The 14,895-nt window shown below is 39.3% G+C and overlaps 1 protein-coding gene across 1 annotated transcript in view; it reads left to right on the forward strand.

Moving 5' to 3' along the window:
* ANKFN1 (ankyrin repeat and fibronectin type III domain containing 1) overlaps nt 1–14,895 on the forward strand; it is a 393,710-nt gene that overhangs the window by 367,642 nt on the left and 11,173 nt on the right. Inside the window, exon 19 of the mRNA XM_060395103.1 lies at nt 1,223–1,436. Coding sequence (XP_060251086.1) covers nt 1,223–1,436 — 214 coding nt within the window. The remainder of the gene's footprint in view (nt 1–1,222; nt 1,437–14,895) is intronic.

The following is a 14,895-nucleotide window of genomic DNA, read 5'->3' on the forward strand; positions in this document are numbered from 1 at the left end:
ATGCAGTGCCATGCATTAGCTCACTCAAACTTGCCTGTCACTCTGAACTCTCACAGTTTCAGAAGCCACTCTGTGTTTATTGGGAGCATCTGGTTTGTGGATATTCTTAAGTACAGATTAAGACTCTAAAATTTGAAATTTGAAAATAAAACAGAATATTAGATAGTCCCTTCTATAATCAGAGACACCTTAATCATGTATGTATTCATACAATAAACATCTTCTAGCTGGAAACTAAGTGACCCCAACTTTCTAAGGGTTCTTCAAAAATAAATCATAAAGTGTCAGAGCTGGAAGGGACCTTAGACATCATCCAGCCCAGCCTCTTCTTTTCACAGCGAGGTAAATGGGTCAGAAGTCAATGGCTTGCTCAAGGCACCCAGTGAAATTAGATGCAAAGCTGTTTATTCCAATAATGCTTTACTAGTTCACACAGGACTAAAACAATATTTCTTTCTCCACTTGTTCTGAAATTCAGACTTTATCATATGCCTTCCCCATAAATCCTAATGAGGAATATTTCATTACATGCTGAGAATTAATAACAGTTTACGTGTGTGCAAAATGTACCCTGCAGTTTTATAAAGCACCTTCAAACTTATCATTTCACCCAATCATCACAGCAGTCCTGTGGCGTATAAAAGAAATATTTTGTCCACATTTCACAAATAAGGCAACTAAAGCTCAAAGGGGTCAAGTGATTTGCCAAAGGTTGTTATAGAACCAATAAGTTGCAGATCCCAGCTGGAATCCAAGTCTTTCACTATTTCCCTTAAATGAAATAGCCTCTTGGGTAAAAAACACGCAAGACACAAAAGGTTATAAAAACGAGATATTTTCTGGTTTAGCAAATCTATGTTGAAAATATTTTACCCATGCTCAAAACCAGATACTGTAGAAAATGTATCATGTTGGACCCTCAGGGAAACTTAACACCTTTTTAAACCTGTTCACTAATTCAATGCATGCATGTATGCTAAGTTGCTTCAGTCATGTCCGACTCTTTGCGACTACACGGGCTGTAGCCTGCCAGACCTCCCTGTCCATGGAGATTCTCCAGGCAAGATTATTGGAGTGGGTTGCCACGCCCTGCTCCAAGGGCTCTTCCTGACCCAAGGATCGATACCACATCTTTTGCTGTCTCCTGCACTGGCAGGCAGGTTCTTACCACTAGCATCACCTGGGAAGCTAATTCAATGTATTTTACCATTTTATTCCAAAGCAAATAGATGAAGTTTGGCGTGAAATGAGGTGGATCATGGATGCTCTACATTATGCAAGATACAAGCAACCAGTTTCTGGCTTATCCATCACTAAGCTGATAGATCCTTCAGATGAGCAGAACCTAAAGAAGATCAATTCTACATCATCCCATATAGACTGCCTTCCATCACCATCACCATCCCCAGAGACGCACCGAAGAAAGGCAGTGAGTGGTAAGCAATAAGATCCAAAATTCTGTGTTTCAGTCACCAGACGCTTGGTCCTAATCTCCACTGATAAGGTTTGTGCTGAGTCGTTAGACTCAGCAAGCAGTAGAAAACTTTGCTCAGCAGGAAGAGTCTAGAAGCAGAGAAGAAGCAAAATCAGCACAGAGGAGGGCAGGAAGCTCAGACAATGACCTGAGATCATATCCAGTTAGGAGTGGAGAAGATTCATGCCAGTTCCAGTTCAAGCTTCCCATATACAAAAGGAATTTGACCAAAACCAGGGAGTAAAGAAAACAGGCCCAGTCTCCAGTAAATAGGGACTGACAGGAAGGAGGCAGGAAGGAGGTCCTAGCCTGGGTAAGAGTTCCAGGCAAACTTCCCACCAACATGGCACCAGTGTCCTGGGGTGAAGATGGGAAAGCAAGAAACCTTGGGTAAACTAGAATCCTGAGCCTGAGCCCAAATAAATAGGTTGGTCTCATCATGGATACAACAATCTGGAGACAACTTACAGATAAGCTGCAGGAGATGCCTAGCAAGCCACCTCGATTTTACATGGCAAATACTACTAACTGAAAAAAACATAAACACAAACTTCTGCAAAACCCTTTTATACATATAAACAGAGAGAAAACATACTAGTCAAAGGCAATATAATGAATGTTCTTGCATAGAACATGTTGAAACAAATGCCATTTTTCTAATCAGTTAAAAAATGGTATTCAAAGCATCTTTATTCTATATCTTATGAGCCAATTTTATATGTTCTACAATGATAATAATTGATATTTTTAATAAACAGTTCTAAAATGTGAACTTGTCCCATAGGGGGCAGCATGGTGTAGCAGAAAAAGCCTGGCCTTAGAAATCAAAGACCTGGATTCAAATTCCAGCTTTGCTGTGCTAGCTGTATGCGCTTGAACAGATTACTACATCTGAGCCTGTTTCTTTGTATGTAAAATGAGAATAATACTATATACACCTTGAAAAGTTATTTGTGAATAAGAGTCTATGTCAGAGGTTCACAGAACATAATAGACAATAAATTGCAATATAGTATTTAATGTTATTTTTATTTCAGAAAACTTTAGCGGGGATATGAATCTTTTCTCTAAGGAAGTTTATGTACATTCTAAAAAACTTCAGTGTCTAAAAATCAAAACTTGGCAAGTGTAAGAACTTGAGAGACAGCTTATTTATATTACCAAAGGGTTCTATCATTTAACAAATAGCTCAACAAAATAATTAGGTAGGTTTTCTAGATTCCCAGTAAGCTCAGGATACAAATAAAACACTATCCCTACCAGAAGCTAATTAATGGGGGAGACAGACACATTACAAACAAGTTCATACTAACTGCATATGTGCTACTGGTATAGTAAGGATATGCGCAGGGTGCTATAGAATCTAATGGAGGTGTTAACCAGGAACTCATAAAATCAAAGAGAGCTTCCTGGAGGAGGTGACAAAGTCAAGTATTGAAGAATAAGCAGAATTTGAACTGAAAAAGAGGAAAGCATTGTAAGCAGAGGAGGCAGAATGTGCAGGTGTGCTGTAGTTCAGGGAACTGGAAGCAGTCTGGCTGAACTCAGGATCTAAGGACAGTATCCTTTTTTCTTTTTTTTTTTTCATTTAAAAAGCATTTATTGGTCACCCACTATGTTCCAGGCACTCTTCAAGGTAAAAAGGATAGTGATAAACAAAGCCAAGTCTGTGCTCCCATAGAGCCGGCATTCTAGGATGACAATGAAAATAGAAACAAGATGATTTCAGATAGTGAAAATTCCAAAGTATAATACAAAACAGCAATTAAGGTGGCTAGGAAGGGTGCTGAATCCACTAGGATAAACAGCAGAGACCTGTCTGTGAAGGTTACATTTGAACCAGCAAAAAAAAAAAAAGATCCAGTTATGCAAAGATCTGGAGTCGGAATATCCCCAAGCAACAAGACAGCAAAAGGCCCTGAGGTGAGCGAAGGGTGAAAAGATGGCCAAAGTCTTTGGAGTAGATTGAACAAAGGGGCGGGTGATGAGAGAAGGGGTACAGAGAAAGGCAAGGGGCAGATCAGGCAGGGCATGGAAGGAAGCTGGAATTTTATTCCATTTGTGACCAAAAGCCACTGAAACCTTTTAAGCAAGGATTGATATAATCTGAATTATTCTTAAGAATCAAATCTGTCTCTTGCTTGAAGAGACCAATGTTGGAAACAGGGAGATCAATCAGAAAGCTATTAACAAAGAAGATAGAAAGTTTTCTGGCAACAGAACATTACGATGTCATTTACCAAAAAACAGATGGACAGGAGGAGAAAAAGTTTGAGTAAATGGGTATGGTGAATTTAGGTTAGTTTTAGGGCATTCCATGCAAAAAGAAACATTCAAAAGCAAACAGGATGCTTGGGGTGTGAAGTTCAGAAAAGATAAATGAACTAATAATATAGATTGAATCATTGTTGACATATGACTGCTTGATATTCGCTATGAAAACACTTGATATTCCCCATGAATATGCGTGATATTCCCTAGAGAGTGTAGACAGAATAAGAGAGGAGATGGAAAGATGTCTGTGGAACAGAACAGCAAGACTTCTTAAACTGAGAAGTAAAGACAAGGGGAAGAAGATAAAGAGAGCAGCGTCACAAAAATTAAAACATGTCAAATGATGGTAGACAAGGTTAAATAGAACAACAGCTTCCATTGTTTTGTTTCAACTTTTCAGCAAGAAAGTCGTCAGTAACCTTGAAGACAGCAATTTGAGAAGAAAAGGAGATAGAAACCGAATGGGCATCGATCAGGGAGTAACCCGGAGGTTAAAAAATGGGACCAGTAAGGATACACTCTTCAGAATCTTGTAGCTGGGAAGGTGTGAGCTTGAAAGGGCATGTTGACAAGCCAGGACAGATATACCCTCCCTTGTTCCCCAATTCACATAACTCTACAAACAACTCTTCCATTTCACTCCCACCCTCACAGCCGTTGTCTGTCCTCTCTGCTCACAGAACTTTCTCAGTGTTTAATCTTCTCTTAGCCACAGGCTCCTAAGTAGGTCCCCCCCGGGCTGTATGCGGGTGGCCTCTCCTGTGCCACGTAAGTGCCAAATTCTCACGTTGCCCAGATGACGGGTTACACACACTCCCTGCTGGGAAGATCTGGCCAATTACACTTGGATTTTATTATTAACTTAAAATGTGAGCGATCATCATTCTGTTTCTTAAAATATAACTCTCTCTTGGGTCCATTTATTTCTCTGAAGCCAAGATTCCATGGGCTGTGAAACACAAAGATGTGGAGGGCAGCAAGTGAAAAATGGAACCTGGGGACAGGGAAACTGTTGGGAAAGGGGAGAAACATTTAGCATCCCCGCACAAAAGCAGAAGCCTTTCAGAGCAACGGAATCTGCACCTGCATACTCTGTCCTCTCCACTAGGGTGACTATTTTTAATTGCTTGGAAACCATTAATGAAAAGGGGAAAATCCAATTTAGAGGTACATCCCCTCTGGGTTGCTCATAGGTCAAAGTTTACAACACAGTTCCATTCAGCGTGAGCAGGGGTCACCTAATTTCTGAGAAGTCTGCTGGAAATGCAAAGCCTGTCACAAGCCTAGACTCTGGTACCAGCCCAAGATTCCGTTTGAAGGCTGTTGAGTCCCTTGGATTGGTTTGTGTGTGTATATGTGTATGTGGTTGGACGGGCAGGGTGGGAGGGCAGTGGAACTCTTTTACTTCCCATTTCTGTGTGGTTTTCAGACACAAAGTACAACTCGTCTGAGTCAATTAAAATTAAGCATCTCCCAAAGACCCAAGGGGGAAAGTTGGCTCCTAGCAGAGGCAGCACAAGGCAGGGGGTGGAATGACTGGTCCATGGCTAGGTATTTTCTCTCCCACTCCTTTTCTGTGGGTATAGTGGTCACAGACAGCAGCAATTTTTTTTTTTTTTTTTCCGATACTGCTATTTCTCCTAGTGATGCATGGGTGAGGCAACAAAGGGGAGGGGAGGCACTGTTTCCTTCAGATGCATGTGAAGATTATTCTGATCTTCCAAATGTAACTCTTCCCAGTAAGATTTTCCCAGATGAAGTGAAAATTAAGAACACTGTGGCATAAACTAAACAGCTCAAAAAAATAAATAAATAACAGGAATCTGAAGATGGGAAATTAGGTGAACAAGCCCATGAGCTTCTACTCAAGGCTTGATGATTTAGAAACAAAATTCTTTGTTTCTAAATTATCCAAATTCTACTCAAATACAGTGGAAATAAATTCAGTGAAGTACACACACAGAAAGTACCAGTTTGAACAGTGGTATATTAAAAATGTGATGATAGATTCTTAGGGCAAATGCCACTTCTTTTTCCTTTCTTTCTGTCCTGCCATGCCCCTTGCCTTTAAGAGAAAAGCAATAGCTTTAAATCAGTTATTCCTTCCTGCAATGTCATCTCCCCATAACACCCTCAAAATCCACATCAACTCTGCTCTGCTGTTGTTGGCCTGGTCTGCAGAGACCAGGAGTTGCAACACCCATTAAATGGCAAGAAAGCCAAGCTTCCTAAGCCAGCACTAATACTATGGGCAGAACTTCCATCAGACAGCTCGTGGGTCAAGCAGAGGGGAAACGCAAGGTTCTACCAGTGCCGGCCTGCCCAGTGGGCCCTCTAAGGGAAATTGAGGAGCACAACCAGCTTTATTAAAATAACAACTGGGCAAGGCGCCTACAATGCTTAATGGAGCATATGGCCTGGATCTGGGGATGGAAGCTGCACTTTGCATTCTTTTCCAGGAAGGGAGGGAGTGGCAGTGGCCTAAAATCCCTGGAAACTCTCCTCAGTGCCCTGGCTGGCATCCTGGAGATTTTCCCAGCTTGTTCTGGGAGGGGTATCCCACTCTAAGCAATAGGTTCCACTAAGTCCTATAATAAATAAGACAACCACTATGGAAGTCAAATATTTAGATTCCCACTAGAACAGGGTTTCCAAAGTGCAGGTCCATGAACTTACAATATAATATTTACCACTTCATGCTTAAGCCCTTTTTCATCTCTTTCCTGGGTTACTACAGTTATAACTTGCTCTCTCTCTTGATTTATCTCCTATCTCCTTTACTCTTGGGAGTTTTAGCAAAAATTTACATAATTTACAAACTCTTTGCTAAATCTAGGATGAAAAATACAGTACTGGACTAATACAAGACACCATTCAAGACATTAGTATTCTTTACTATCAGTACAATTCTCACAGCAAAATCTTGAAGGTGTTTTTAGTACTGGTTTGTATTTTAATGAGTCACCTTAATATGTTTTCTAGCTATTCTCTATTTAAAAGTGAAAAAGACTTCAATATTAACACCTTCTGTTTCAATATTAACACCTTAAACTATTTTTAACAAACTAATTTAATCCTTATAGCACCTATAGAAGATAGGTAACATGATTACCTACATGCTACAGATAAAGGGGCTAAGTTGGGAGGGGCTAAGTGATTTGTTCACCATCATATACACCGTAAGGAGCAAGGCAGGACTTCAGCCTAATTTTCAGATAACTGTCCTTTCTGCTACAACTGTGTTGACTCAAGTTAAGAGTCACCAAATATGAAGCAAAATGAAAAAAAGAAAATGAAGTTAAATGATGTAGCTAATTGTTTTCAGACATTTCTGTGGCAGATTAAATTAGATCTTTTCAGACTGCTTTCAGTATTGTTTTTAGGAGGCAATCAAATCTCACTCTTTAAGCTTTCAGATTTCAATATTTGTTTCAGATTCAATTCCATGCAGCATTCTTTACTGAGACTCTTGTATGGATCAGATATAGCACAACAGGCTAATACTACAATGACGATGAATTCACACTCTCCTCCTCATGGTCTGTTCATACGTCCATGTTCAGATCTGGGAAACATAGAGGATTTATATGTCCCTTTGCTTAACTCCTTCCTTAGTCCTCTCCTCCACTGACTGGCTTCTTCAACATTTACTAAGCAGAGCTGAATAAGACATGGTGCATGTCCTCTGGAGTTTACACTCAATGAGAGAGATAAAAATATAAGAGAATAATTTATAATAAATATTGATAAATGCAGTAATAGAGATATGAATAAAATGCTTTATGAGCCAAGAGAACTGAGCAGCTAACTCAACCTGGAGACATGAGCACCAGCTCTTCCTAAGACCGCGTCTTAAAATGTGATGCTCAATCAAAATACCAGAATGTCAGCCCTTAAAGCATACCTTCATATACTCACTAGTCCCCTACCACCAACAAATTCTCACTATCTGTATGCTGTGGGGTCAAAGTGCAAACTGTTCTTGTAGAGCATTTGACCTGACTACAGGCTGGAAAGAGTTAAGTGATCCAACCCCCTTAGCACTTGCTTCTAGACATTTTTACTATCAGACATCTAGTGGGTTAAACGGTAGCCAACCAAAAGACATGTTTGCGTCCTAACTCTCAGAACCTGTGACCTTATTTGGAAAGAGAGTCTTCACAGATGTAACTCAGAACCTTGAGATGAGATCATCCTGGATTATCCAGGTGGGCCCTAAATCCAATTACGAGTGTCCTTAAAAGATGCAGAAGAGGGCCCATGTGAAGGCAGAGGCGGAGACTGGAGTGATGCAGCCCAAGGTATGCACAGCCACGAGCAGCAGTAAGAGGCAAGAAATTATATTTTCCCCTAGAGCCTCCAGAGGGAGTGCCACCCAGCTGACTACCACGGCTCCAGATTCTCACGGCTTCGAAAGCGGTGAGAGAATACCTCTCTGTTGTTTTCAGCCACACAGTGTGGTCATTTGTTACAGCAGCCACAGGACACTAATACAAACCTAACATATTTCTCTCACTAAAAGCTTAATATAACTGTGTGGGCATCACACCAAGCGGATCACATGAACTAGGTCCCAGCCTGCAGGAAGCTTCCACAGAAAGCCATGGGAATAGCAGTAGAGCAGATCTTTGAAAGAAAGAAAAGAAAGAAAGTGAAGTCGCTCAGTCATGTCTGACTCTTTGCGACCCTGTGGACTGTAGCCCACCAGGTTCCTCTGTCCATGGGATTCTTCATGCAAGAATACTGGCATGGGTTGCCATTTCCTTCTCCAGAAGGGGCGATTTCCTTCTCCAGGGGATCTTCCCGACCCAGGGATCGAACCCAGGTCTCCTGCATTGCCGGCAGACATTTTAACCTCTGAATCGTAGGTCTTTGGTGTGACACAAATCTGCGTATAGGTTCCTATTCTGCCACGTATCAGCTTATATGAGCTGGAAAATTTAATCCACTCCAGTACCATTGCCTGGAAAATCCCATGGACAGAGGAACCTGGTAGGCTACAGTCTATGGGGTCGCAAAGAGTCGGACACGACTGAACGACTTCACTTTTCACTTTCAGGCGTCAGTATCCTTATGTGTGAATGGAAACTGGTGTAAGAATTAAATAAGATAAAGCTCCCAGAACATTGAGCATGATGGCTGGCTCACAGTAAACACTAAGTAAACATCAAGTACTTTTATTATTATTGTGGATACAAATGAATAGTATATATGGATAGCTGAATAGACGACAGTGATCAAAGAGAGAAGGGAGTTTGAGTAAAGTCAATTACCAGTTAATTGCATGGATCTTTTTTCCAGCCCAGTGTCAAATGTTCAATTAACCTCTCTTCGTCAAGGCCCTATGGCACTACCACTACCATCATCAAAAACAGCTGAGAGTTCTGAGACCCTGTTTGCTGTTTCCACATGTGCGCCCGTGGCTGATTCATGTCGATGTCTGGCAAAAACCACTACAATATTGTAAAGTAACTAGCCTCCAATTAAAATAAATTAATTAACTTAATAAATAAATTTTAAAAGATTGGGGAGAGGACTGTCTAAAAATTGTTTTAAGAAAGGCAAAGTCATTCAGCCCAAGCCTTAATCCAGTTCTCTTAACTTGAAAAGCTGTGTCTGCCTTCTTCCCTAAGCAGGAGTCCTTACATTTTTTCACTAAAGATTGATGACAGCATCGGTGCTCCCAAGTGATCCCCCTTGCTATTTCCATCAACTTATTGCTCACATCTTCAGTCGTTCCCTTTCCAATAGTGTCTTCTCTACCCACAAACACCTTCCCTCAACTGTGCTACCCACCATGTTCCCATTCCAACCCTCCAGGATGGTTTGGCCAACCGCTTAAATTCAATCTGTCCCAAATTAAATTTAGCATGTCTTCCACTGCCCGACCCTCTTGCAGTCAAACTCCTCTGGTTTGATGCTACTCCTATTTTCCAGGCACCAACGCTAGAAACATATTTGTCATTTCAGGGCCTTTACACTTGCTTCTCCAAGTTGCCTAGAACACTATTCCCTAAAATTTTTATAAATCTGGTTCCTTCTGATCATTGAAGTCTCATCTAGACTCCAGAGATTCCTCCCCTGGCTTCCTTATTTGAAGAATCTCCCTCCCAAGTCACTCTCTAGCTGAAATCGTTTCATTTTATTCATAGAACTTTACAATCTCTGAAATTAATCTTAGGTATATTCTGAGTTACTTATTTTCTAATCCACCCTCTATGAACTGCTTGAAAGCAGAGACCATGTCCATCTATCATAAAATAGGTGCTCAGTAAACATCTTCAAATGAATGACTTTCCTGGAGTTCTATTTTCTTCCTCATAACTACCACAGTTGCTCAACCCCACAACCTAAAAAAGGTAAATATTTAAAGGAAAAAACATATCTTGGACAACAGCATCCCAGCTGACCTCCCTGTTGTTTCCTCCTGATTCAGTTCATCTTACATCCTACCTGTGACATAATTATTATAAATTTCAGCTCTCATCTTGCCAATTATTTCTTTAAATTTTTCTGATAAATACCCATTGGCTACAAAATTAGGTACAAACTCCTTATCTAGGCATTCACTGTTCTCCTCTGGTTCTATCCTGTCTTTTAAAATAAAAAAAATAACCTCTTTTAACCATTTATTTAAAATAATTGTAAGAACATCAGGTTGCAAAGAAATGTACAGGAACTTCCATGTTCTCCTTCCCCAGGATCTCCCCAGTGTTCACATCTTACACAGTTCTTGGGCAGTATCAAAACCAAGAACTGGTACAATCTACTGTTCATCTAAATGTCACCAGTTATACTCATGGGTGGGTGGGTGTGTGTGTGTGTGTGTGTGTGTGTGTGTGTGTGTGCATGTGCGTGCGCATAAGCATGTAGGCTCGACTGCATAGCTCTGTGCAATCTGTCACATGTATAGTCTTGGGTAATCACCACCATAGTCAATTGTACCATCTCCACAAAACTTCCTCTGTTACCCCCTTTAAATCTCACCCACCACACCCCACTCCCACCCTGCCCTGGCTACTACTAATCTGTTCTTCATCTCTATAATTATTTCATGCATGTTACATACATAGAATTCTTTATTTGTACTGATGAGTAGCATTTCATTGAATGGGTGATCACAATTTGTTTAATCACACATTCATTGAAAGGTATTTGGGTCGTTTCCAGCTTGGGGTGAATACCAATAAAACTGTTATATATGAACATTCATATATAGGTTCCTGCATGAAAATAAACCTTAATTTTTCTAGGATAAATTCCTAGAGTGAAAATGCTGACATCTTACTTTTGTAGCCCCATTTTCCCCAAATTCCACTCTAATTCCCATCTAACAGTCAAACAGGACTACTTATACTGTTTCCTTTCACTCTGTTTTCTAATCCTTTCCTCAACATTTGTATATTTATTATTAAAAGCTGCCTCAAATAATTTTTTGAAAGTAGATGAAGAAATAAATTAATATACATAGAAACAGAGATGGAGAGAAAAAATAAACACGATAGTGTTTTATCAATCCTGTCCCAATAAAATATGATCTCTTTCCTATAAACCTGCATCTTACTTGCTAAACTTCTTTTATAAAAGGTATGTTCTTCCACAGTCTCATAGATGCATATGCCCCACTCCCACTAAAACAGTAAAATCCCTGAAACAGATCATTTCTTATTAATTTTACGTTCAGTCAGCCACTAAACATGGTGTTTCTGTTAGAGCAGGAGCTCAAGCAAAACAAAATCTTCATTGTTGAACAAATGGGTGAATTAAGTATCTTTGCCGGAAGGGGGCTCTGGCCCAACCAGGAAACCAGGATGTTATATTTGCATTTAAATGATAACTAACAATACAAGTCTATACAGGCTAAGTGCCAAAGGATAATAGAAGCAAAAAATATTTCAGAAGTGCAGACAAGTGGGCAATCCTTTCTGGGACAGTTGAGAGATACTTTCTTAAAAAGGCTTTGTTTGAGGGAATCCTTGAATAGATGAGTGGAACCAAAATAAATAAATAAAGAGAGTCCTTTTTGATCATCATTAGTTAAAGAACAACATATGAGTTGATCTCATTCTCCGTAGCTGCATCCATAGTAGGGATGTGCCCAAATTTTTAAACCATTCCCCTAATTAAAAACATTTAGATTTGCATCAGTTAGGATTAAGTATGAATCTGTGTTACAGAAAACCCAACTAACGGTGTCATTAACACAAGATACTTTATTTCTCTCTTATGTGAAAGAAGCCCAGAGATAAGACAAAGCAGGGACAGTACATAGACTCTATGGTCTTCAGCTCCACCATCCTAGAACATGGCTTCCTTTTCCAAGGTTGCCTCATGAGCCCAGCCAACACATCTTGTTACAGGCAATTGGAAGAAAAAACAAAATGGTCCATCTCCCAGCTAAGCCAGCTCCTCGAATGCAGCCTTCCAAAAGCTTTGTAGCATATTTTCAGCTCTATCTCACTCGCCAGAATTTAGTTACATGACCATGCCTAGCTGCAAAGGAAGCTGAAAAAAAAAAAAGTGGTCTTTTACATGAATGCACTGCTGTCTCAAACAAAATTTAAGATTTTGTAACTAAAAAAAGGATAATGGATATTGGGTAGCAGCCAGCAGCGAACGAACAAAACTGGAATCTTGTCCTGCCAATGAGTAAGGAATGTCATCTTCTACAGCCAGGAAAAAGAAAAAAAGGAAAAGAAACACTTCACTCCCTGACCCTGAAATAAACAAACAACCAAAAAATATATATTACATCTGGTTCTAGTCCCTAAAATAGAAGGAACATTAATCCCATTTGTGTAAATTACTCACTCCATTAACAAAACAGTTTTTTTCCCCTAAAGCTTGCAATATTCTTCTGATAATCGTGTCTGAGTTTCCACCATGAACAGACGAACTATAACCTTATAACCCTGTGGGTTTTTACTTCAAATACCTGTTGTACTTTTTAATCAGCAAGCCAGTACTGAATTTGGACTCCCTTGCAGAACTTTGCCAAGTAAAGTATTTTTCTTTTCTTAAACTATTTTTCTTTTCTTAATGCTTCTGTGTCTCTAAGTCTTCCTTCACAGTAGCCTCAGCCACAAGGTTATTTCTAGTTTTTCACTATTATAAATCATGTTACAGTGAACAATTTGTAAATGCTTCCATGTATACATAGTGACAATTTCTCAAACATAGATATCTAAAAAAAGGACTTGCTGGGACAAATGATATGCACATTATTAGTCTATTCTACAAAGCTGCTATCCAAAGAGCCAGACCAGCTTACAGTCCCACCACCATTATATGAGGGCCCCTGACTTCCTACACATCACCAACACAAGAGATTATCATTCTTCTCAACACAGGAGTTGATCATTCTATTTATTTTCAGCAAATCTGATGGGCAAATAAAAAATGCCCTGTTTTTTACTTCAACTGCATTTCCCAAATTGCTACCTAATTAGTAATTATAGTCTACCTAGGTTGAATAGCTTTATTATGCTTATTGTCCATTTGTATTAAATATTCTTTGAAGTGTTGGTTATCTTCTACCCATCTGGATTGTCTTCTAATTTACAGGAAATCTTTATGTAGCCTGTAAAATTAATCTTTTCTTATATATATTATCAGGAGAAGGCAATGGCACCCCACTCCAGTACTCTTGCCTGGAAAATCCCATGGGTGGAGGAGCCTGGTGGGCTGCAGTCCATGGGGTCGTGAAGAGTTAGACACGACTGAGCAACTTCACTTTGACATTTCACTTTCAAACATTGGAGAAGGAAATGGCAACCCACTCCAGTGTTCTTGCCTGGAGAATCCCAGGGACGGGGGAGGCTGGTGGGCTGCCGTCTATGGGGTCACACAGAGTCGGACATGGCTGAAGTGACTTAGCAGTAGCAGCATACACATTATCACTATTTTCTTTGAATCTATCCCTTATCTTTATTTTATGTGATCATTTCAAAGTATTAAGCTTTCATATATTCAAATTATCAGTTACTTCTTTTCTGACTTCTGGGGTTTTATCTTGCTTAGAAAGACCTTCCTACCCAAAATTACAAACATACTGTTTTCTAATACTTGTAGAGTTTGCTTGTTATATTTAAACAACATGGAATTTACTTTTATATGTGAGATAAGGGAGGATGTTCTCGAATTATTTTACTAAAGGATAACCACTTGCACCAATACTATATACTGAAAACTCTATTCACTCCCCTAGTTTGAAGTGTTATCTTTACCATATGTTCAATCATCACACTGAATTAAGACAGTTCCTGAACTTTATATTTCTGTTTTACAGGTCCATCTTTCCATTATACATCAATTTTTATTGGAAGGTTTAATTACCAAAATTCTATAATATGTTTTGACACCTCATAAATCAGGCTCTTTCCTATTGGACCTTAAAAAAAACCTTAGTTATTTTCACAAATTTTCTTTGCCTGATAAATTTAAAAATCCATGTATTAAATTCCATTTAAAAATCCCATGGAAGGGATTTCCCTGGTGGTCTAGTGGCTAAGACTCGGTGAGATCCCTGGTCAGGGAACCAGATCTTACATGCCACAACTAAAGATCCCTCCTGCCACAACTAAAACCCAGTGCACCCAAATAAATAATCCTATGGCGATTTTTGAATGGGACGGGCTCAGATTTGAAAATGAGCGATTTCTTGTTCTTTTTAACAGGACTTGAATGTTTTCCAAATTAGCTTATATTTACCAAGTACCCAATATGGCCTGAATTCTGTGGAAAATTCAAAGGAGTTTAAGACAGTTTTTGTCCTATAGAAATGTACAACCTGGTTGGTAAAAAAATATAAACATTTTGTACTGCATTAAATTACAAATACTGTATTTACAGAACTAAACTTCTGGTTCACTTATGACCAGCGTAGCATGCCCTTTGAGGCTGATTTTCGCCTCTGATTTCACTTGTTTTATTTTCTCCTTTGGCCTTATTTTTTTTTTTTTTTTTCTTTTTAAACACTGACAACAAGGTTAACTATTTATATGTATAAACGATTTTTTTACAGTCACTTTAAGTAAGAAGTTCTATTATCACCCCCATTTTGCAGATAAGAAAACTGAAGCTCAAAGAGGTTAGGTTAAGTAACTTTCCCAAGATCACAGAGCAATCTGGAGGACAACCAGGGTTTG

This window comes from Ovis aries, chromosome 11, assembly GCF_016772045.2.
Source record: "Ovis aries strain OAR_USU_Benz2616 breed Rambouillet chromosome 11, ARS-UI_Ramb_v3.0, whole genome shotgun sequence".
Classification (NCBI taxonomy): Eukaryota; Metazoa; Chordata; class Mammalia; order Artiodactyla; family Bovidae; genus Ovis; species Ovis aries.